Consider the following 22820-nt stretch of genomic DNA (forward strand, 5'->3'; position numbering starts at 1 on the left):
CGTGTTTACGTGCGCGGTGACAGATAACGTGCGTTATCGATCACCTACCGATTATTCTCTGCTAATTAACATATGAAGAACTTATAAAACACAATACGTTATGTTTTATTGGTTCGTCATATGTGTTTTACATGAAATATATAATACGAACCAACAATGAAACAGTCCACGAACGCCAGCAAAATGCTTTTTACCTACGAATGCGTGATAATAAGGCTTAATACCTCTTCTCTTCCTTGCAGGAGAACATCTTACAGAAAGTCGTGATGACTGCGTTTGCAGACAGAACAGTCGTCACAATCGCAGTGAGTGCGTCTGCGAGGTTGATCTGCAGCAGAACACTGACGAGCTCCGGATGCAGACATGTGGCTCGTTGTCTCTCAGCTTCTCGTGCATCTTTTGCATTGTATTTTTCCTTTCCTGCACCTTTTCCCCCTGTTTCACTGTTCTTCCACACAGAATGTAATATCGTTGATATTACAGATGCATTTAGGGTCCTAAATGTGAAGTCAGTCCTCTTTTGCCTTTTCCTTCACTTATCTGCTTTCCTTTTCTGACTTTCTGTCTCTCTGTTGCACCGTCTTGTCCTCTTTCTTCCACCCTTTCTCCCCCCCCCCCCCCCCCCCCCCGTCCTCCTCTTTGACCCCCCGTCCTGCCGCCAGCACCGCGTGGCCTCTATCTTGGACGCCGAGCAGGTGTTGGTCTTCTCCTCGGGGATCTTGGTGGAAAAGGACTCGGGTCCCAACCTGCTAGCGCAGGAGGACAGCCTCTTCAGTGTGCTAGTGAGGACTCACAAGTAGACCCGGATCAGCACAGACCTCTTTGGCTCTGCCCGGTATTTCCTCTTCCTTCCATTTCTTCCGCCTGTTTCTCTGTTTTCCCTTCATCTCCTGGCTGAGTCAGAGAGTCTGGCTCTGCTGAAGCCTTATCTTTACAGTTGACCGGTTTATATTTATGATGTTGTGTATATTTGGACTGCACCTGCTGCAAAAAACAAAACTTAAATGTAGTTTACAAAATAAAAAAAGATTCAGGTTTTTTAAACTACATTTAAGTCTTTTTTCGTCCATAATATTGCACGTTGATATGGTCACAGTTGATGTTTATTGCCGCCTCGTCATCGTCTCATCTTAGCCATGGAAATAAAAAGGGGCGTGTCACCAAGCAAACTTCTGACTGGTCCCAGCAGCTTAAAATGACAAGTCTCTGAAACAGAAAGGGCGACATCGTCTGCAAAGAGACGGAGGGCCCATCCTCATATCTTTGTGTCTGGAACTTTAATTACTTTATTTCAGTCTTTATTTTATTGCAGCAAATTTAGGAGGAAGTGTCGGTCGCACGGGCTATATGACACATCTTTATAATAACTACAGCGCTGTCAGGGAAGTCACGCCATTATTTTGAAACTGAAAAAACACAAATGAATACTGAAAACAAGGCGTTAAGAGCTGATGGCTCAATCGTATGGCCATATATATATATATATATATATATATATATATATATTTTTTTAATTAACATTACCTGACAGTCACTGTTGCGTTGTGTTCTCAGCACCGCGTCCACACCATCCTCACAGCCGACCTGGTGATCGTGATGAAGCGAGGGAACATTTTGGAGTACGACAAACCGGAGACTCTTCTGGAGCAGGAGGACGGGATGTTCGCTTCCTTCGTCAGGGCGGACATGTAGACACACGAGTCCTTCAGCGACGCCCGGCCGCCAGAGGACCGATCAGTTGGGTGATCTGCTTCTTTCGCTCTTTTTCCACGTCGAGTTGTTTTCTCAGCGAGGCGGACGGACCTCTGGGACGCTACAACACTCCAGTGAAGCCAATCATGTGTGTGTTGAATTCACTGGACAAACAGATCCAGAAACATTATCCATCACCGCTTGATGTATTTAAACAGTTGTACTTGAATCATTCAGTCACTCAGCCAATGAAATACTGCCTTTTTGTTGTTTTTAGAAATTACATGTAGAAACACCAAATCTCATTCAAATGATAAACCAGTTCATGAATCAGTTTATCCAGATTTTATTTTGGAAATCAGTAAATACACACATCGAGAGTCAATGGAGGAATTCTTTGATCACTGACTTTTAAGCAACAAGTAGTGAGTTAAAAATATAGATTTCTGTGTCTCTAAATAGCTAATGAATCATGCTGATGAATAGATTAGACACGCCCATTTGAATGGGATTTGTTGACAATAAGAACAATGTAGAATTTCTCCAGATTTCTGCTTTAAGTTCAAGGACTCCCACCGATAAGAAGTATTCAAAATACGATGCGGTTTGTGTTTCATGTGTTTTTTAAGGCAGTATTTAAGATGAGTGCGGCGACACTCACTGTGTCTGTGGTCATTTAGACCGACAGAGTTTTTAATTGGATAGTTTTAGATTGAGCTGAACCTTTAGGTCCTTTAAGGATCATTATGAACCGAAAACACTTCAAAAGTCTTTAATTATCGGAAATATTCCAGAATCCAAATCTGCTTTTTTCACACAGAAACAAGCAGCGCTGTTGAATACAACAGCGTATTCGGGGCCATTGTAGGTACAGAATAAAAAATACAAACATGAGGGAGCCAGGGGAGGGGGTGATATTCAGAGTAATATTTGTGACTTTAATATCAGAGAATTTCAGGGTTTTTTAATCTTCATAATCTCAGAGAATATCTTAGTTTTCTCTCTAAATATAACGAAAGTTACGGACGTAACTACGGTTCTATGAATCCTGGATGACCGCCAGAGGCAGTGCTTAACACTGGATGTATCCCGTCTCGCGCATGCGCAGGTCGAATATTTATATCAACAAAGTCACGTGTGACCTCGGATGACCACCGTCATCTATAAGTTCCGGTGTCATCCTGAGCTCAGTCCTATGGAATCTTCTCGCGAGTTCACGGGATTCCGAGTGACCAAGAACTCTGGCGGTCATCCAGGATTCATAGAACCGTAGTTACGTCCGTAACTTTCGTTCTATTTCATCCTTACTGACCGCCAGAGGCAGTGCTTAACACTGGATGACTTATACCAAAAGAGTCACGAGGAAGCACAGTAACTACCCCTTATAGCTCCGCAGAGAAAATTGGCCAAGAACCCTCCCCAGTGGGTGAGGGCCGGCAACGTTAACTCTGTAGTGTTTGGTGAATGTGCTCGGCGATGCCCATGAGGCCGCCGCACATGTATCCCCCACAGGCACACCACTCAGGCTTGCCCTCGGTGTGGAGACACTCTTGGTAGTGACCCTTCACCCCGGATGGCCGAGCGCAGCCGCTCGCCTTGTATGTATCGGCAATGGCCTCCACTATCCAGTGGGACAGGTGCCGTTTTTCCTTTTTCCCTTAAAAAGGAGCACAGCCCTTCTTAGGCTCACCATAACTGACTATGCAGGCGGTGGCTGCCATATAAGCTCTGAGGGCCCACACTGGGCACAGCAGCCTTGACCTCTCCTCTCCCGATGGGGGGGGGGGGGGGGTCAACTTTGCCAGCTGGATAGGCCGGTTTATATGTGACCGTATCCACCCCCTTGGGAGAAACACTGCCTTAGGCCAGAAAGTGACACCCAAGCCATCTGAGTTCCACCTCAGACATGATTCTTCCACTGATAGGGCATGCAGCTCGCCCCCACATTGAGCTGAATTGACAGCAAGGAGAAAACCGTCTTGCTGATAGCCATCTAGGCTCCGCCTGTGCCAGGGGTTCAAAAGGACAAGCATAAGCTGTCCAGTACCAAGGGTAGGTCCCATGCAGGGGAGACCGGCCCTTATCCAGGAGAGACTGTAGAAACTCAGTACAGCAGGCACGGGGCGCTGTACTGGGACCTTGTTCTGAGCCGCACACTAGTCGGAGAACAGCTTCCACCTGTTTCTTGTACTGCAGGCAGGTAGACCGCGCACTGGCATTCAGAATAGTCCGTCAGACTGGTTCTATGCAGCCACTCAGCATCCGGTCGGGCCCTCCCGTGACCCCTAATTGAAGGCGGCAGGGATTGGAATGCCAAATCCGACCCTCTAGTTGCGACAGGAGATCCCTCCTGTCGGGGAAGAACTCTGACAAGCTTACAGCAAAAGCAGAGGGAATGGTGGAAAGGCATAAAGAAGATCCTCTGGCCACGTGTGAGCCAGGGCATCTTGACCCAGAGGGCTGGTCCTCCGTCAGGGAGACCCAGTGGGGGCAGTGGGTCGACACGTCTGGCTGCAGCCGCCACTCTCCCGGTGGAGGCTTGTAACGGAACAGGAAAACCACAACCTTGTTCCATTCTCCTGGTGGGTACATTGCCCACAGGCTGGTCAGGCGAGGGGCCTCCCAAGTCAGAAGGCCACGGTGATCCCCGTAGCAACTTCTGCAGATCTGGTGCCCCATCGATAGTTCATGGGAAATCACAGCAGAGGTGCTGTCCACCGGACAAGCACATGCTTTCCCTTCAACATGGAAGGAAGTGCTCGAGCGCTAGCTCTAGAACCTGGACCTGCGGTCTTTCAGCAGACAACTGCCCCCAGGCTGTCCCGTTCTGTCACCCTGCACCCGCCTTGAGAGGCAGGTAACTGTTGTGACAATCTCCTGGTGGAATGGAACCGAGCCCCTGGGGCTCGGTTCCTGGGACACTGTTCGCCAGATATGCACTCCCTCCATGGGGATAGTGAATAGATGAATAGACACTGTTTCGATAATATTATTGCCCTGTATCTGTGCCACTTGGCATCCAAGTGAAGGCTGTTCAGCCATCCGCACTGGGGCGACAGACAGGCCCTCATAGGGCCACCCTAATGAAGGTTATGCTCTGAGAAGGGCTCAGGTAGCTCCTCTCCATGTTCACCTTGAGGCCTACCGGGCCACGTGAGAGAAGGCGAGCAGTGTCCTGTGGCACCTGAAGCCGGGACGGCGCCTAGGTCAGCCAGTCGTCTAAGTACGGCAGTATGTTCACGCCCTGCGATTGCAGGGGGAAAGGACAGCAGTAACACACTGTGGACACCCATGGGGAGATGGGAGAGTCCGAATGGAAGCACCCAGGACTGAAAGTTGTGGTGACGCACCATGGGAACAGGCGTCGATAGACGTGCACCACTCTCCCTTGGACATCCGCTGATGGGAGAAAGAACCCCGACAGCCGGCCTGGAGACATCTCCTGGCACCCCTGCCGGGGGGGACGGGGACGTAAGTAAGGTTGTATAGGTAGCGGTCCGGCCTCTCAGCAGGACGCCGAGGCCTGTTGCGCTACTAGGGTAAGCTGGAGGCTGAGAAACGGCCTTGTGGGCCAAAAATGGGACCCCTAGGTCTGGGGGTGCAGGCATGTCCCTGCAAAGACCAGAGAACTGCTGCCAGGTCTGGCTAGCTCTAACAGTCCGCTGAAGCGCCTGTACAGCAGCTGACTCGAACAGCTCACCAGGCTCCACTGGGACAGTATGGAGGGTCCTCCTACATGTCTCAGATAGGGGTGACTGCGCCAGCCAAACCTGGCGGCGAGTCTGAACCAGGGTGGACATCATCCATCCACGTTCCCTCGATATGAGCGCAAACGCCTGCAATGAAGCATCACTGAGCAGAAGCGTCGAAGTAGCCCGCTGCAGAGAATCTGCGAGGGAAAGCATGAGGTGGGAGAGGGAGTTGTCGATACGGTGCACAGCGCTGCTGTGTCCTAAGCCCTGGATAGCAGGTCATCTTTGACCCGACATTGGGTCGAGGGCACCTGGCATCGGGCCTCAGAGTCTCCTCAGGGGAAACTGATGGACGCCATAGTCGTCGAACTGGCTGGCATACGTGCAAGGCCAGATTTGCCACCTCCTGCATGGTCTGATGTAAGGCGGGAGAGAGCCCTGGTGTCTCCACCATGCACGCAACTCCCTCAGATATTCCTCGGAGGGAGGAACAGAAAAGGTGGTGAGGGCGGGAAGGTGCCTGAAGAAGGCACTCACAGGTGGATGCTCCAGCTGCTGTGTATGCCCGGCGTGCAAGCGCCATACCAATGACCAGGGTAGGTTGGTCTGGATTCAGCTGCCCTGACAGGGGGAGGTAGACCTCCCGCATCAGGTGTTCCACTTCGGCCAGCCTAGCAGACCTTACTGCTCAAGGCGTGATGCCGCAGGTCCTGCCTGGGTTCTCCCTGCTAGGGCAAGAGGTCAGGGCCGTCCTCCGGCTGAAGAGGAGCTATACAGGTCCTACAGCCGGGAGAGTTGAACATGGCCGCGATTCTGGTGGAACCCTTGTCCCACTAGTTTATGCGGAATTCCCAATCAGTCCGAGCGAGAGCGCTCTGCTGAAGGTTGAGAGAACAGGCAGGGGGCAGTCAGTGGCAAGTGATCCTTCGGACACTCTTCCCTTAGCCAGCCGCTGCGGATATTGGTGACCCACCAGTTAGCCTGAGCGAGAGCACTCTGCAACTGCGGAAACAGGTCAGGCAAAGTCCTTATAGTGAGAGGGGCGAGGACACTCTCTAAGCCCACTCTCTTCACTAAGATAGTTGCTGCAGATATTAGTGTCCCCCCAGTTAGCTTGAGCGAGAGCACTCTGTTACCGTAAAAACGGACAAAACAGACCACAGTCCGTACAGTGAGAGGGGAGCGAGGACACTCTTCACTAAGATAGTTGCTGCCGATATTGGTGTCCCACCAGTTAGCTTGAGCGAGAGCACTCTGCCACTGTGGAAACAGGTCAGGCAAAGTCCTTATAGTGAGAGGGGCGAGGACACTCTTCACTAAACTAGTTGCTGCCGATATTGGTGTCCCACCAGTTAGCTTGAGCGAGAGCACTCTGCTACTGTGAAAAACGGACAAAAAGAACACAGTCCTTACAGTGAGAGGGGAGCGAGGACACTCTTCACTAAGACAGCTGCTGCAGATATTGGTGTCCCACCAGTTAGCTTGAGCGAGAGCACTCTGCTACTGTGAAAACGGACAAAAAAACCCACAGTCCTTACAGTGCGAGGACACTCTCCACTTGGACAGGCGCTGTAACTCTTGGTGTGCTACCAGTTAGCCTGAGCGAGGGCACTCTGCTAACTGATATCCGCTACCGATATGTCCATAATGTTTACAACAATCAATGGACACACCGAGTATTAGCTTCTAGTTAGCCGGAGCGAACTCGACAGCCGTAATGCGTCAAAACCCTCCATGGGCACAACCTCAATGCTGATTTAGTACAACTAGCATTCACCGAGTTAGCCTGAGCGAGCACATTCCGCTAACTGTGATCGTTGTAATGCTACAAAGTTGATGGCCACAGCCCCAGTACCAGCTTTGTTTATCTAGTTTCCCACTGAGTTAACCTGAGCGAGGACGCTCTGTTAACTGTGACAGCCGTAAGGATACAAAGTTGCTGGACGCAGTCCCAGTCTCAGCTTTTGTTTAGCTAGTTTCCCACTGAGTTAACCTGAGCGAGGACGCTCTGTTAACTGTGACAGCTGTAAGGATACAAAGTTGATGGCTACAGCCCCAGTATCAGCTTTGTTTAGCTAGTTTTCCACTGAGTTAACCTGAGCGAGGACGCTCTGTTAACTGTGACAGCCGTAAGGATACAAAGTTGATGGACGCAGTCCCAGTATCAGCTCTGTTTAGCTAGTTTCCCACTGAGTTAACCTGAGCGAGGACGCTCTGTTAACTGTGACAGCTCTGTTAACTGTGACAGCCGTAAGGATACAAAGTTGATGGACGCAGTCCCAGTATCAGCTTTTGTTTTAGCTAGTTTCCCACTGAGTTAACCTGAGCGAGGACGCTCTGTTAACTGTGACAGCTGTAAGGATACAAAGTTGATGGCTACAGCCCCAGTATCAGCTTTGTTTAGCTAGCCAGCTAGCATCCAAGTTAGCCTGAGTGAAGACACTGCTAACTGCGAATTACGTCAGATGTAAAGATTAAATCTCCATGTACACAACGCCAATGCGGACTAGTGTCTCACAAAGTTTGCCTGAGCAGGAACACTCTGCTAACTGTGATAGCCGTAACACTGTGAAGGGCGGGCCCGACAGCGTAATTCTACGCTCTCGTTAGCGCGCCACTCGATTACTAGAGCGGAAGCGCTCTGCCAACCGTGGAACAAACAACTGTTATAGAAAACAATGTTAATCGATCTTACCGATTGCTGTCATCACGACTTAGCTGACCCTTATCAGACTGGTGACGACCGACTGATAGGGGCGGCCACCAGTCCGGGGCTCGATGTCCGAACGGCGAACACACCGTTCCCTCCGAAGAGGGACAGCTCGTCGCAGCCTTTGGAGGGCGAGAGAACCGCAACTCCGACCGGTAGTCACAAGGCTACAGCGACGAGCTCTAATATGTCTTGATCGTAGACACATCCTTGTTTAAGCTACCATGGTAGCTAACCTGCGACGCGAGAAGAAAAAAAGGACTGAGCTCAGGATGACACCGGAACTTATAGATGACGGTGGTCATCCGAGGTCACACGTGACTTTGTTGATATAAATATTCGACCTGCGCATGCGCGAGACGGGATACATCCAGTGTTAAGCACTGCCTCTGGCGGTCAGTAAGGATGAAATAGAACTCCTCTTCTGGCTCCGTAAGTGATTTATTTTCACCTTCAACACGTTGTCACAGTTTACTTTATTACATTTAGAAAAGGTCCAACCTGACTCTCTTCATCGCGTACAGAGTTATTATTCTTCAAGTTGAATCAATTTCAGGATAAACTTGTTGAAGATGTGTGCAAGTAAAGACAGCGAGAACACACGGTGTCCATGTAACCACACTTTTAGTTTCATTTTAGTGATTTCGGATTCATCGCATTTGAAGAAGAAAATTGAATTTCGTAAATTAAAACAACGTATGAAATGAGCTAACAGTTAGAGCAGAACATGCTTCCGTTAAACGTGAGCAAACACGAGTGTGAGAGCAGTTCCCGTCAGCAGAAGGTGGACGTTTGACTTGCGGTGGACGTTCACCTGTGCTCTGTTCTGTGACACGACGAACACTGAAGGGTGCTGACGTCGTGACCCCGCTGTCTGCTCGTGCTTTGCTGAACTTATTGTCCCCGAGGACAATAGACGCCCAGCGTCTATTGTCCTCGGGGACAATCGACGCCCAGCGTGAGCTGCCGTTACCTCCACAGATGTTTCGTGCTTATTGTGGGCTGAGGAAGAGGTGATTTCAACACTTCTTTCGAGCTCAAATGTAAAACTTAAAGCTGCATAAATCCATATATATTCTACTGAAAGTGAACATAATGGCTGCATGTAAAATTATTACCAACTCCGCAGTTTGTTTTAGTGAATTTGGTGTTTTGTTTTCCAGCCTACATATTGTTAATATTATTACCCGACAGACGAGAGTTACAACTATAGGTAGCTATACACACACACACTCACACTCACACACACACAGACACACACGCACACACACACACACACACATCATCAGACTGCTCTCATGAATGCACATTTAAATGCAACATAAATACCAGATTTTTACAAGTAAAGGTTGATTTATTTTGTGTTCTTAATGTTTGTAAGTGTACATTCTGTATATCCAAGACTTTTTAAACATATATCACAAATTACTATTACGTGTGCCTCGTTTTTTTTTACTCTTGAAATGACAATAAAAATGGTTTTGAGTGAAATGAGCCCTTTTTTTAATTATTTCTCAATAAACCTGCAGCACTTGACTCTCAACACATCGACTGATATACAATGTGTTGCTAAATGACGCCCCCTAGTGGCCACGGTACACATAATGTAATAATTCCATGTGTTTAGAATTTAAAATCAGGGAATTAAGAAATAAAATGACAACTTCAGTCACAATGTCAAGAAATCTCTCAAAAAGCAACATTATTTTAGTATATTTAAAGTATTTATATTTATTTTTCTATCACAATGGCAGCAGAATTTGAAACTACTCTTCATTTAACTGTTTTATTTAATTATAAAACAAACAGCAGCATAAACAAAAGTAAAATATATGGTTTTATTTGATCTATATTGTTATATTTATTAACAACTGACAATTCAGTCTGTATAATTGTATAGAAAGCTTGTTGAGTGCCGTGAGACGATCTTGTCTAATTCATACATTTGTCTGTGTTTGCACAGTTTTTATGAAATAATTGTTCTGGATGATCTGAAAAGGGAAACACTGACTTTAAATCATGTTAGAAGTCATAGCCTTTATGAATATGCAAATTAAAAAGGGTAAATGTCAACTTTAAGCTATTAATTCATATTTCACAGGCAATAAAAGGTGGCTGTAGGTTCAGCAGCCTAATAATTAAATCCTGTATGACTTTAAACAATATAAAGTACAATTTACAACCTGATTGAAAGCATAATTAGATGCAGAATACACCATTAAACTATAATAACATAACATAATCGTGTTTAATGTTCACATAGTGTAAGGATAAGTAAGTAAGGATGAATGTGGATATGTGAATGAAATGAGTCCAGTCTAAAATAACTTAATTGATCATCTAACATTGTTAATTTAGGGGCTTCATGAATGTTTGAGCTCAGGACACTTTATTTAAGACACAAGTAAAAAGTTATGTGCATGTATTGACACTTGAATGAAGTTTCGATTCGGTTCGTTTGACTGGAAACGTCGTGTTTTCCGACGGCCCTTGAAGGCAGCAGCCCCCTGGTCTGAGCGGGTCTGGACTCTGGAAGCTGGACTACGTCAACAGGAGGAGAGGAGACCGTCCCAGCCCTCAGAGCTCCGAAACATCCTCCAAATGTCCTCACAAGGAAAGGAGTTGGTGCGTCTCTGAGCGGTTTCTTTTCTTCCTCCCCCGCACGTGGACATGTTGCACCCGCGCGCAAAGACGCACTGAAGTCGGACTAAAAAAGAAGTAGTTTTGACACTTTTTCTTTTTTTTGTCAAGCAGCAGAAGATGTTGGCGAGAAAAAGCATCATCCCGGAGGAGTTCGGTCTGCCGGGCCTCGCCTCGCGGATGCCCCGCAAGCCGGTGTTCAGGGACCGCGTGAACAAAGCGCGCTTCATCGCGAAAAACGGCTCGTGCAACCTGGCGCACAAGAACATCCGCGAGCAGGGCCGATTCCTGCAGGACGTGTTCACCACGCTGGTGGACCTGAAGTGGCGCTTCACGCTGGTCATCTTCACCACCACGTTCGTCAGCAGTTGGCTGCTGTTCGCCATGAGCTGGTGGCTGGTGGCGTTTGCGCACGGGGACCTGGACTCCAGATACCCGGACTCCGGAGACCTGGACTCCGGATACCCGGACTCCGGAGACCTGGACTCTGGAAACCTGACCCGCGGAGACCTGCAGAACAAGACCTACTGCGTCACCGACGTCAAGTAAGAACATTTGTGATCTCGATGATTAAAAAGTGTGTTTTGATGAGACTTTCTATCCATCCACGCTCACTCGATCCAAACCTCCCACCCTCCTCTTCCTCTTCCTCTTCCTCCATTTTTAATATTTAGGTAGAGGAAGAGGAGGAGAAGGAGAGAACGACATTGATTATGACAGAAAGTCAGGGAGCTTCTTTCTCTCTCATCATTCAGGGGAAATAAAGTAAAGATTAGGAGGGGAGGAGTTGGGCACCTCCCTCTTACGCACTGAGTCTTTCCTCCTTCCTTACTTCCTTTCCTTCCCACTTTTTCCTCAACCACCTCTCCTTCAGGTGTTGGAAAGTAGGCGACATTTACTCCTCAAGTGTTTCCATTCAATGCCTTTTTATACTTCTACTTTACTACATTTCAGAAACATTACACTTTTTACTCTTCAGATTAATACGTAACATTTGAAAAACATGTTAAAGATTGAACCAAAACCCCTTTTTTAGTTTCCTCTTATAAAAGAAAAAGGAGTCTAGTTGGGCAGATTAGCCTTAAGCTTGCACTCTCTCTAATGACCAGTAGGGGGCGACTCCTCTGGTTGTAAAAAGAAGTCCGATTGTAGAAGACGGCGTTGCACGAGGCCAGTAGCTCAGTAGCAATGTAGACTCGCTGACGGTCTTAGAATCCACTTCCTCTCCCCGCTAACTGGTTTGGGGTGGCGCTCAATATGGCGGACGCTCCACATCAACAGTGCGTACTTTTACTTTTGATACTTTAAGTACATTAAGCTCACAACACCTTTGTACTTCTACTTGAATGTCTTCTTTGTGTCATGTTGTGTTTTTGTACATTGTTGTATTCATACTTTATTACAAGTAAAGGATCTTAATACTTCTACTACTGGACATGAAGAAATGTGTTTCTTATTCTCAAATAGTCGACCAAATATAAACCAACAAGTGACTGAGGATCCACTCTGTTCGTTAGAATGGAACTGATCTGATGTCTGAAACCTAAATCTTAACGTTAAAGTCTGAAATCTCTCTCTCTCTTCAGGTCGTTCACCTCGGCCTTCCTGTTCTCCATCGAGGTTCAGGTGACCATCGGCTTCGGAGGACGAATGATAACGGAGCACTGCCCGACCGCCATCACCGTCCTCATCATGCAGAACATCATCGGACTCATCATCAACGCCGTCATGCTGGGTGAGACTCAGACTCGTGGTAGCAGGGAAGTAGCAATAGTTTGAGCCTCAACTTAAAATAACTCCATCACCCACAATGCCTTGCTCTGTTTTTATTCAGTGCAATAACCAAGGCATAGACTATCATGAGCATTTGGCACAAATAGTCCACATTACTCTCGTCAATAACTGCATACAGAGTCATGCTGATCAGTGGTAGAATTTATAGTATTTTAGACACACTCATGTATACATTTGTCAGGATGTATTTGGGGACTTGCAGCTGCATTTGTAATGTGCCAAATATATATATTTTGCAATAAAATGTCCTTACTTGTGAGACGGTTCCTTGGTTCGTCCTCAGGTTGTATATTCATGAAGACGGCTCAGTCGAACCGGCGAGCGGAGACGCTGATCTTCAGCCGCCACGCCGTGATCGCCGTCAGAAACAACTGTCTGTGCTTCATGATCCGTATCGGAGATCTGAGGAAGAGCATGATCATCGGAGCCACCGTCAGGTTACAGGTGATGCTTTCATCACATCTGCTGTTTGTTGAACCTGCTGAAGGATATTTCAGCATTTCTTCACGATGGTGTATTCCGGCCATTGTAGGTATAACATTTGTTTTATATAAGGAGCCGAGGGAGACGAGAGAGGAGAGACGGGTAATATTCAGAGAGAAAAGTCCAAATGTTTTACTTGCGGTAAAGTCCTAACCCTAACCCTACTCCCTGAGATTACAGTGGTACATTTATGAGGTTAAAGTGGTACATTTATGAGATTAATGTCATAAATTTATGAGATTAAAGTGGTACATTTATGAGATTAATGTCATAAATGTATGAGATTAAAGTGGTACATTTATGAGATTAATGTCATAAATTTATGAGATTAAAGTCGCAAATTTATGAGATTAATGGGGTAAATTTATGAGATAAAAATTGTAAAATTAAGAGAATAATGTATCTACGAATTGTATCTTATTGATACTTTAAAAAAAAACATTTTTTAAAGTTTTGAAGGAACCTTTTTAAGTGTCTTTTTGTCTGTAAAACAAAATTTCTTTCCCCCAAAATCCTCTGTTTACAAATGAGTTTACCCTCCAAACGCTTCTGTAATCTCAGAAGAAGCAGTACTGTCCTCTAAAAGCATCAGAAATAAGATTTAAATGAGCAGATGATTCATCAGGTGGTGAGGAAGACGACCACGCCAGAGGGGGAGGTGATCCCCATCCATCAGATCGACGTCCCGACGGAGACGGCCGTGGCCAGCAACAGCCTGTTCCTCCTCGCCCCGCTCATCATCTGCCACGTCATCGACAAAAACAGGTACGACCACGTGCTGCGGATTGATTCAAATGAATAATATTGTGTTTTCTCCTAGTGCGACAATGTAAAGCATTTGCTGAGGGAGGCTCTGGCCTCGATAAAGATGCATTTGCGTCCTCCTCTCAGCCCGCTGTACGACCTGTCGGCCATGGAGCTGCAGTGCAGCGACCTGGAGGTGATCGTGATCCTGGAGGGCGTGGTGGAGACGACCGGGATCACCACGCAGGCCCGGACCTCCTACGTCTCCGAGGAGATCCAGTGGGGTCACCGCTTCGTTCCCATCGTGACGGAGGAGGAGGGCGTGTACTCCGTGGACTACTCCAAGTTTGGTAACACAGTCAAGGTGAAGGGATACAAGTATTATTTACTCATCGTTGTTTACGCTCCTCTTTTATTCACCATTTTAACTCGTGGCTGTCAAAAGAGAAGAGGACGTAGAAATACGTTGTGAGATATAGAATCTTGTTTTAGAATCACCTGCATGTTCCGTCTTTTAAACTTCCCGTTTTCAAGCTTTTATTTGATCGTTTTAACTCTTTAAACTCTTTTATGTGTCACATTTTATTCTTATTATTCTTTCCTTGTTCTATATATTTTTAGCTTTCTGCTTGCTTGAACATTGCAACATTTCGATGTCAGTCGGTTGGTTGTTTAATTGAATTGTCCGTTGTTTTGTTATAATTCTTTTTTTAATCAAACTTACAGCAGCATGACGGGTAATTTATTAAACCCAGTTATGTTATAACTAGTGCTGGGCAAGTTAACGCGTAACTTTCGCGTTAACGCATTAATTAATTAACGCCGACAATTATTTTATCGCGCGTTAACGCATTTTTTAAATTTATTATAATATATATATATATTTTTTTTTAATTGAAAGACAAGAGACAAGAGATATACATAACAACAAGAGGATGACAAGAACAGTGGGATAAAAGCCAGCAAACAGTCAGCAATGTTGGTGCACCGATATGCTGAAATTCACGGTAAACGCATTTAAACGCACAGATCGGGAGCAAAGGACTTTGAAAGTTAGCGGAAAGATTAACGTGAGGCAACATCCGGTTTCTTCAGACGAACATCCGGTTTTCAGAATAAGATGCCAACAAAGTATGAATAATATTCACATTAAGTATGAAACATGCTACCTGCATCTCGTGAGCCAAATGTTATTGCCCTTTTGTTCATATAGCAGTACTTTAAAATAAAAGTGCGCAATACACTACTTTTGAATTCATTATTGAACTTTTCCATAACAATGCGATTAATCGTGATTAATCGCAAAAAATCCGTGCGATTAATCGCGATTAAATATTTTAATCGTTGCCAAGCACTAGTTATAACATTACTGTTCCAAATAATTATAATAACACAGCGCTTTAAAAGGTAATCAAGGGTACTTTACATGGTAATAACAATAACAATAGCGATACAAACAGCCGATAAATGACATAATAACAGTAAAAATCAACAAAAATCAAAACAAAAAAGTCAAAAGAGCTTTAACGTGTGACATGTGGTCATAATATGCTAAGGGTCAGAAAAAAACCTGTAAAACTTTATCGTAAATCTGTTGTTCAGGTGACGACGCCGCCCTGCAGCGCCAGAGAGCTGGACGAGAAGCCGTCCATCTTGATCCAGACGCTCCAGAAGAGCGAGCTGTCGCACCAGAACTCGCTGCGGAAGCGAAACTCCATGCGGCGCAACAACTCCATGCGTAAAAGCGCGCGCGGCGGCGCGGCCGGCGTGCGCAGGAACAACTCGGGGCTCGCCGCGCCCAAGGTCCAGTTCTTCACCCCGACCGACGGAGTCCAGAACCTGAACGCCGTCACCTGACATGAGGCCTGCCCCCTGCTGGCGGCCCTGCTCCTCCTGGTGGCCAGGAGGATTGTGGGTGTTGCGGTTTCTCCGGCTCTGATGGGACTCCTTCTTGTTCTGCCTCATTTAGACTCCCGACACTTTTGTGTGCGCGGAGTAATCTAGTTCTTGTTGTTTTAGAATTAACTGATCGTTTGTTTCTCTGCACTGATAGAGCCACGAAAAACCCAATCAGTTGTTTAATTGTTACATTTTTTTCTGTCATTAAAGCAATAAATACAAACACTTTGGGCCTTTAAGTCACAGTTCAACTACTGTTAGTGGCAACTAGTGGCAATCAATCACTGTACTGTACGTGTGTGTGTTTCACTTCATGTCCTTTGAGAATAAATGCACTCACTTCATCTGAATATGGTTTCAGTGTCTGAACTGTTCAAGTCGTCTTTTAGATGAGATTCATTTTGAGCTATTTTACTTCCATAAAACGTCGTCTGTTTGACTAGTGGAAAGAAAACATCTAAAATACACATTTAGGTGTTTATTTTACTACGTGGTGTGTTTACGTCTGTAGATTTCTTCACGATCGTAGGTATAAACATTTTTTTTAAATTTTATTTTACAAGAGTAATGCACAACACAAACTTAAGGCAACTTAGAAATGTCTATTGAAATGTTTGAATTTCTGACTTCCTGGTTTCGTCTTACGTCGCCCTTACGTGCCTGTGACGTCGTCTTCCACCCGGAAGTGACAGTGGGAAGGTTGAAGCGACGATTATAAACAAACATGGCTCGTAGTTTACTCTGCAGGGCTTTCGGTGTGTTTCGGCTCAGCGGGACTCGTTTCTACTCTCTGACTGAACCGGAGCCGCTGACGGTGAGACAGCAAAGCAACGGAATAAGGTGCAGCAACGAAATGTGTCCGTGTCCACTGTCCAATCTACCACTGCCATACTCCGTGGTAGACGTACTATATTTAAGGAGAGAATACAGATTTTAACAACAAAATAATGTAACAGTGCTTACATACAGTACTTCTTTGCACATGTCAAGGTCTTAAGAAAAATTCGGCATACATAATATTCCTGTTAAAAATGTATTGTAGTAATAAAAACTCAATATTTGTACAGTTAAATCAACGTGTTCTTGTGGTGCCACTAATAAATTACTCCGCATACTACAAAGTACTTTAATGCAAAGAAATATATTATTATTAATGCAATGGTGGAAAGTCATTAAGTATAAATACTCAAGTACTGCATTAAAGTAACATATTTTAGGTACTTGTTTCTTTACACGTATTCTTTATTTTCCATTCTGTCATATATCGACTTAATATTGCACTCTTTGGGGCATTTATATATTTTTTGACAGCTATAGTTTAAATTAAATTAAAAGTAACAATTATTATAAAATAAATTGGTAAAACTACCAAACACTACGTCAAATAATTGTGACATTAAAAATATATAAATATGTTTTTTCTGCATGATGAGTACATTTATTTATTAAAACTTGAGTCTGATAATACTCCTCCATGTGTACTGGAGGAATAGTATGAATCCAGGGCCAAGTCTTACTTGAAATGGAGTATTATTGCAAGAATGAATACTTCTTACATCACTGAATGTATGAGCTTATTTGTTTTGTTGGTCAATTTAAAGTGTGTTATCTAGTAACTATGTAGCAGTTCGATATACGTAGGTGAGTAAAAAGTACACTTCTGTCGAAGCATAAAGTCTCAAAATATACCTCAAAATTGTTCGTCAACGCAGTACTTAAATACATATACCACACACAGCATCGGTACTGCATTGCTGCAGATCTCTGTACTGCTACAGCAGTTTATTAGAGAACTTCTGCAACAAACTGAAGTGCTTAAAAACACAGAAAAGTACTGTAAAATGTTACTTTGTATTCTTTTTTCCAGGAGAATAATACTGAACAATCCCAAGAAGAGGAACGCTCTGTCTTTGTCCATGCTGGAGTCCCTCAGAGAAAACATCCTAACCGACGTCGACGGTGATGATCTCAGAGTCGTTATCATATCAGGTAGGTGTGTGTGTGTTCGTGTGGGTGTGTTAATGTGTGTGTGTGTTAATGTGTGTGTGTGTGTGTGTGTGTTTTTAGCCAGAGGTCCAGTGTTTTCCTCCGGACACGACCTGAAGGAGCTGACGTCTGCTCAGGGCAGAGAATATCACACCAAGGTGATTCACACCTGTGCAGAGGTGAGTTTGTTTTCTTTCTTCTGTCTCTGTCCCTCATCATCATCATCATCATCATCAGCTTCTTATTTACTATTTATTACAAACCAACATTGGTTATTAGTCACTTATTAGTCTTCTTCCTATTCTTCCCCCGCTTCCTCCTCTTCTTCCTCCTTTCCTCCTCTTCTTTTTCTTCTTCTTCCTCCTCTTATTTTTCTTCCTCCTCCTCCTCCTCCTCCTCTTCCTCCTCCTCCTCCTTCCTCCTCATGTCGCTGCATCAATGATAAAATATAATAACAATAATTAAAGGCTAAATCTGAGCCTAATAGTGTGACATGATGACCATTTATTTTCACTTCATTTGTGTATTTTATTGACTATTATACAATATTATATATATTTGAATGAACAAACATTTTACACACACACACATAAATAACTGTCCATGTGACTCTTGTGCTTCAGGTGATGACTCTGATTCAAGACATACCTGTTCCGGTGATCGCCATGGTGGACGGCGTCGCCACTGCGGCCGGTTGCCAGCTTGTCGCCAGCTGTGACATCGCCGTCGCGACGGAAAAGTCCACTTTCGCCACCCCGGGGGTCAACGTGGGCCTCTTCTGCTCGACGCCGGCGGTGGCCATCGGCAGAGCTGTGCCGCGGAAGGTAAGAGCTGAACTTCAGTAGAAAGACACTTCTAGTATGAAGCTCTTATTAATGAACACTTTTGCTTTCCTCTTTCTTTTTTTTACCAGGTTGCGATGGAGATGCTGTTGACGGGATCTCCCATCTCAGCCCACGATGCTTTGCTGCACGGTCTGATCAGTAAAGTTGTGCCAGAGGAGCGCCTGGAGGAGGAGACGTTAGCCATCGCCCAGCGGGTGTGTCAGGCTAGCCGGCCTGTGGTGGCGCTCGGCAAGGCCACTTTCCATCGGTGAGAGTTTTCAGACTACAGACAGAATTTATTTATTTTTAATTTAAAGCCCTGGGATGCTTGAGACGGTTCCTGACGACCCGGTTTAATATATTTCCCTCCACGTGTTCTGCTCTCCTTTTTGTTTCCATTGAAAAGACAAATGGCTCAAGGCCGAGACGCAGCGTACGTCACCGCCTCCAAGGTGATGGTTGACAACCTGGCTCTAAGAGACGGACAAGAGGGGATCCGGGCCTTCATCGAGAAACGCAAGCCGGTGTGGAGCAATAAAGCAGAAAAAGCTCATGACTGACTTCATCACAGGAGATAGTGATTATCCTGACTGGTACATGTGGTTTATTTGTCCCTGGTGTGGAATAATTAGCACCAGTCCCAAGTCAATTTATGGGCTACTTTTAAAACATAGCTGTGTAATTTGCAAGATGAATTGATTGAAGTTTGAACTGTTGACTTCCTCCTTTTCACTGAGACTGAAGACAAGTAGCTCAACCATTGTGTGCCTTGAAAGCTGCTGATGAGAAGATGTTTGATGACTTAACAGACTAAAGAATGCTCTTTGTATAATTGTAAATGCAACAAATAGGGTGACACATTGGTTCTGGAAGTAACAGTCTGCTATTTACTGCTTAGACAATTTAAGGTTTACTGACTTCGCATACAATAATGATTATTATAGTTTTGCAGTGCCTTACACTTTAAAAAAATAAAAGAGAAAAAGTAATATCACCTGATGTGTTTTCATCATGTTTTTGAGAATTATATTCTTATTATTATAAAGTGTTACGATTTGGAAGAGCTAAGGAGTTGGGTTACTTTGTTATGAAGTTTCAAATTTGGAAAGTACTTTTTTAGAAATCAGCCATGATGCTGTTACTTTAGTGCAAAATGTATGAGACGGAGTGAGACGTCTTTGTTTCCGTTTCCTGTGCGCATGCGTAGATCGTCTCTGATAGAATGTAGGCGGACCATCCACGAGGAGGACCCTCTGTGTAAATGTGGCTCCCCAGTCGTTCAGCGCTGCTCTGCGGTCAGTTTGGTGTCTACTCCCGGACCCTTCGTATGAAGTCAGCTGCTCTCGGACCCGTCGCTGATGCTCCGCCCCAGAGGGAGTGTTTCGCGGGAAAATCAAGCGCAGACACTCGGAGACCCAGCAGCAGCAGCGGCGGCAGAGACACCGGGAACAGGTAAAACGACACACTTTACTTCTTACACGGTTCGTTTTTATTAATATGAGCCACGCTTTGTGTTGCTAGTTAACCATCCGCCATGTTTAATAAGACATTTAAGGGTTTAGCATCAGTGTTCGCTCAGTTGCTGTGTAGCAAATAAGCTAGCTAGCTAACGCATTGAGTTGAAGGAAAAACTTCTGTTCTCCGCCGTGATTGGCGAGGCGGGTGTTCTGTGGTGACAACGAATGAGAACAACATGGTGGTGTCGGAATGAAACAAATAACGTTATGATTATAGAATTGCTTTTTTTAATGGTGACACTTTACCAGCAGGAGTAATTCAAATTAAATAAATATTTATAAAATAATTATATAAAAAGCATTGTGTTTTCTTTACCACCCATCAGTTAATACAGTAAATAAAAATGTTTATTTAAATTTTTTATTTAAAACGCATTGTGTTTGTGTGCGTGTGTAAATAAATGAAATGAGAATACTACAAACTTACATTTATAATATAAAAAATTTAAACAAATAATAAAATAAATGATAACTTGAAAAATAAATAAGAAAAACACACAGAAAATAATACATTAATATTTCAAATTAAGGTCAAGATTTACTAAATATATGTATAAATAAATGTATAATAAAATATTTAAAAATGTCATATTTAAAAATATGATTAAACAAAAAATAATTTAAGATTCACGTAAGATACAATTGGCATTAAATGTATTTAAATAAAAATGTTAACTTGTCTGACTTCCTGTCATCCCTCTTGTTCTGCACATGCTCAGTAGAGTCATGCCGTCCAACGTGGAGATCAAAGCCAAAGTGAGAGACCCGACGCTGTTAGCCAAGAAGGCCGCCGAGCTCAGCCAATCAGAGGGCACGACCATCAAACATCACGACACGTTCTTCAACTGCAGCCATGGACGACTGAAGCTGAGAGACTTCATGGTACGTTCACACTGAGTGTGTGTGGGTGTGTGAGAAAAATACCCATGTTCCATTCCATTATCCAAACCAAAACAAATAACAAATGATAACTGTAAAATATAAATAAAACAGAAAATAATACATACATAAACATTTCTAATTAAGGTGACAATTTTATAAAAAGATCAGCATTTAAAAAAGTTATATTTTAAAATAAAATGATTAAACAAAAATAATTTTAAAAAGAGATTTAAGTAAGATACAATTGACACTAATTCATTAGAAAATTAATATATCTTTAAAAAAACATAAAAATAGAACTGTTACATCAGAAATTTAAAAAACAAGACAAAAGTAATATTGCCTGAATACACCACATCCTGTACCGTGGTGTAAAACTGACTCACTGTTTGTTTGTTTGTTAGAACGAGTCGGGTCAGCTGATCTTCTACGAGCGTCCCGACACCGATGGACCCAAACTGTCCCGTTACTCCATCAGTCCGACCAGCGACCCGCCGAGTCTCCGGGTAAAACACCGAACAACCAGAGTGTGTTTCTGCAGCCACACACTGCCGTTTATTAATGTGTGTGTGTGTGTGTGTGTGTGTGTGTAGACCGTGCTGTCAGACGCCCTCGGGGTTAGAGGTGAGGTGCGGAAGGAGCGGCGGCTGTTTCTGATTGGTCAGACCAGAGTTCACCTGGATGCCGTGGAGGGACTTGGGAACTACATGGAGCTGGAGGTCAACACACAGTTTTTAATATGTGTATTATACCTTCAGCACATTACATTAATCAAGTCATTTTTATTATACTGTTTTATTATAATTGTTACTTGCCAACTCAAAGTCATGAAAACTGGTTTTGTGTCGTGCAATTATGAGAAAATTCTGATTAAAGAAGTATTTCCTAATCATGAAATAGGATCCCATAATAACCATAAAATATAAATAAACATATGTTGGGCTATATTACACCTTTTTATGAGATGACGTTCAGTAGAGTTCACAGGAAGTGATGGTCAAAAGAGAAGAGTGACGCTGTACGTGTTGTTTGTTTAGGTGGTGATGCGTCCGGAGCAAACTGTTGAAGACGGACAGCAGGTCGGTTTGTGTAAACGTTAAAATTCTACCAACGTTACATTCACATTTAAAAGTACACTCGTGTCGGTAAGCTTAACTTTTGTGTCTTTTTACCGGAACAAACCGTTTGATTTGATCCGTTGAAGGTGGCCGAGGGTCTGATGGAGAAGCTGGGCGTCTCAAAGGAGAGTCTGGTGACGGGAGCGTACGTGGACCTGATACTGAAGGGACACAAAGACGCGTAAAACAAACGCACCCCGTGGAGAGCGGGACGATAATGACTAAACTCTTTAGTGTTGTCAAACAGTAGTTAGAATACTCTGTGATCAGAATCTGATTCGTGAACTTTTGTATTTACTTCTTCTCTAAATAAAGGGAGTCAAACGCCACAAAGTTAGTTCAACAAAAAGGCCGTTTAAATTTAATAGACGGGTGACATGGCGCAAAGGGCCCGGGGCCGGAATCGAACCGGCGACCAAAACCCACGAGGTGTGCGTGCTCAACTAGGTGAGCCGCTGGCTTCTTTTCTTTTTGACATAAATGATAAACTGATGCAAATCAATTTTCTGTCGATTAAAATATATTATATTTACCAAAAATAACGAAAACTCGGAGTGGTTATTTACCAGAAGCTTTGTTTCAATTGCGTTCCAATCAACGAATTATTCTGGAGAGCTATTCAGCGGTTTCCTCTAATATTCATCTTCTCATTTATGCAAATAGCAGTAACAGCATTATGTCTTTAATTAAGTTAGATTTTAGCAGGACTAGCGTTGTTTTCATAATTGATTAGTCGGTCGATGTTTTAGTTTTTCTCATTTGGTTTAAAATGTTAGAAAATCGTGAAAAATACACATTTAATCCTTTCAAATAGCCTAGAGAGACACTATTTCTATAGA

At 44.1% G+C, this 22820-nt stretch overlaps 4 protein-coding genes across 5 annotated transcripts in view; all 4 read left to right on the forward strand.

Annotated features, from left to right (window-relative positions):
- abcc9 (ATP-binding cassette, sub-family C (CFTR/MRP), member 9) overlaps positions 1-3442 on the forward strand; it is a 31610-nt gene extending 28168 nt beyond the window's left edge. Inside the window, 2 exon segments of the mRNA XM_079294846.1 lie at positions 243-305; positions 1555-3442. Coding sequence (XP_079150972.1) covers positions 243-305; positions 1555-1692 — 201 coding nt within the window. The 3' untranslated portion in view covers positions 1693-3442.
- Positions 3443-10854: 7412 nt separating this feature from the next.
- kcnj8 (potassium inwardly rectifying channel subfamily J member 8) lies at positions 10855-15806 on the forward strand (the record flags this gene model as incomplete). The annotated part of the gene is made up of 6 exons (XM_079294765.1): positions 10855-11279; positions 12321-12469; positions 12812-12972; positions 13637-13776; positions 13903-14119; positions 15358-15806. 6 exons carry the CDS (start codon positions 10855-10857, stop codon positions 15610-15612), a joined length of 1347 nt encoding a protein of 448 aa, XP_079150891.1. The 3' UTR covers positions 15613-15806.
- Positions 15807-16346: 540 nt separating this feature from the next.
- echdc3 (enoyl CoA hydratase domain containing 3) lies at positions 16347-19430 on the forward strand. Its single transcript, XM_079294453.1, has 6 exons — positions 16347-16494; positions 17522-17643; positions 17722-17819; positions 18264-18464; positions 18554-18732; positions 18871-19430. The coding sequence occupies exons 1-6, from the start codon at positions 16379-16381 to the stop codon at positions 19022-19024; spliced, it is 870 nt and encodes a 289-aa protein (XP_079150579.1). The 5' UTR covers positions 16347-16378; the 3' UTR covers positions 19025-19430.
- Positions 19431-19696: 266 nt separating this feature from the next.
- LOC306795764 (uncharacterized protein) lies at positions 19697-22468 on the forward strand. 2 transcript variants are annotated; one of them, XM_079294376.1, is made up of 6 exons: positions 19697-19916; positions 20701-20863; positions 21268-21369; positions 21457-21582; positions 21901-21942; positions 22068-22468. In XM_079294376.1, the coding sequence occupies exons 1-6, from the start codon at positions 19726-19728 to the stop codon at positions 22164-22166; spliced, it is 723 nt and encodes a 240-aa protein (XP_079150502.1). In that variant the 5' UTR covers positions 19697-19725; the 3' UTR covers positions 22167-22468. The 2 variants fall into 2 exon arrangements, with proteins under 2 accessions (XP_079150502.1, XP_079150503.1); XM_079294377.1 differs by having other exon boundaries at positions 20704-20863.
- Positions 22469-22820: the final 352 nt, after the last annotated feature.

The sequence above is a fragment of the Melanostigma gelatinosum genome (genome assembly GCF_949748355.1).
Source record: "Melanostigma gelatinosum genome assembly, chromosome: 22".
Taxonomy (NCBI): domain Eukaryota; kingdom Metazoa; phylum Chordata; class Actinopteri; order Perciformes; family Zoarcidae; genus Melanostigma; species Melanostigma gelatinosum.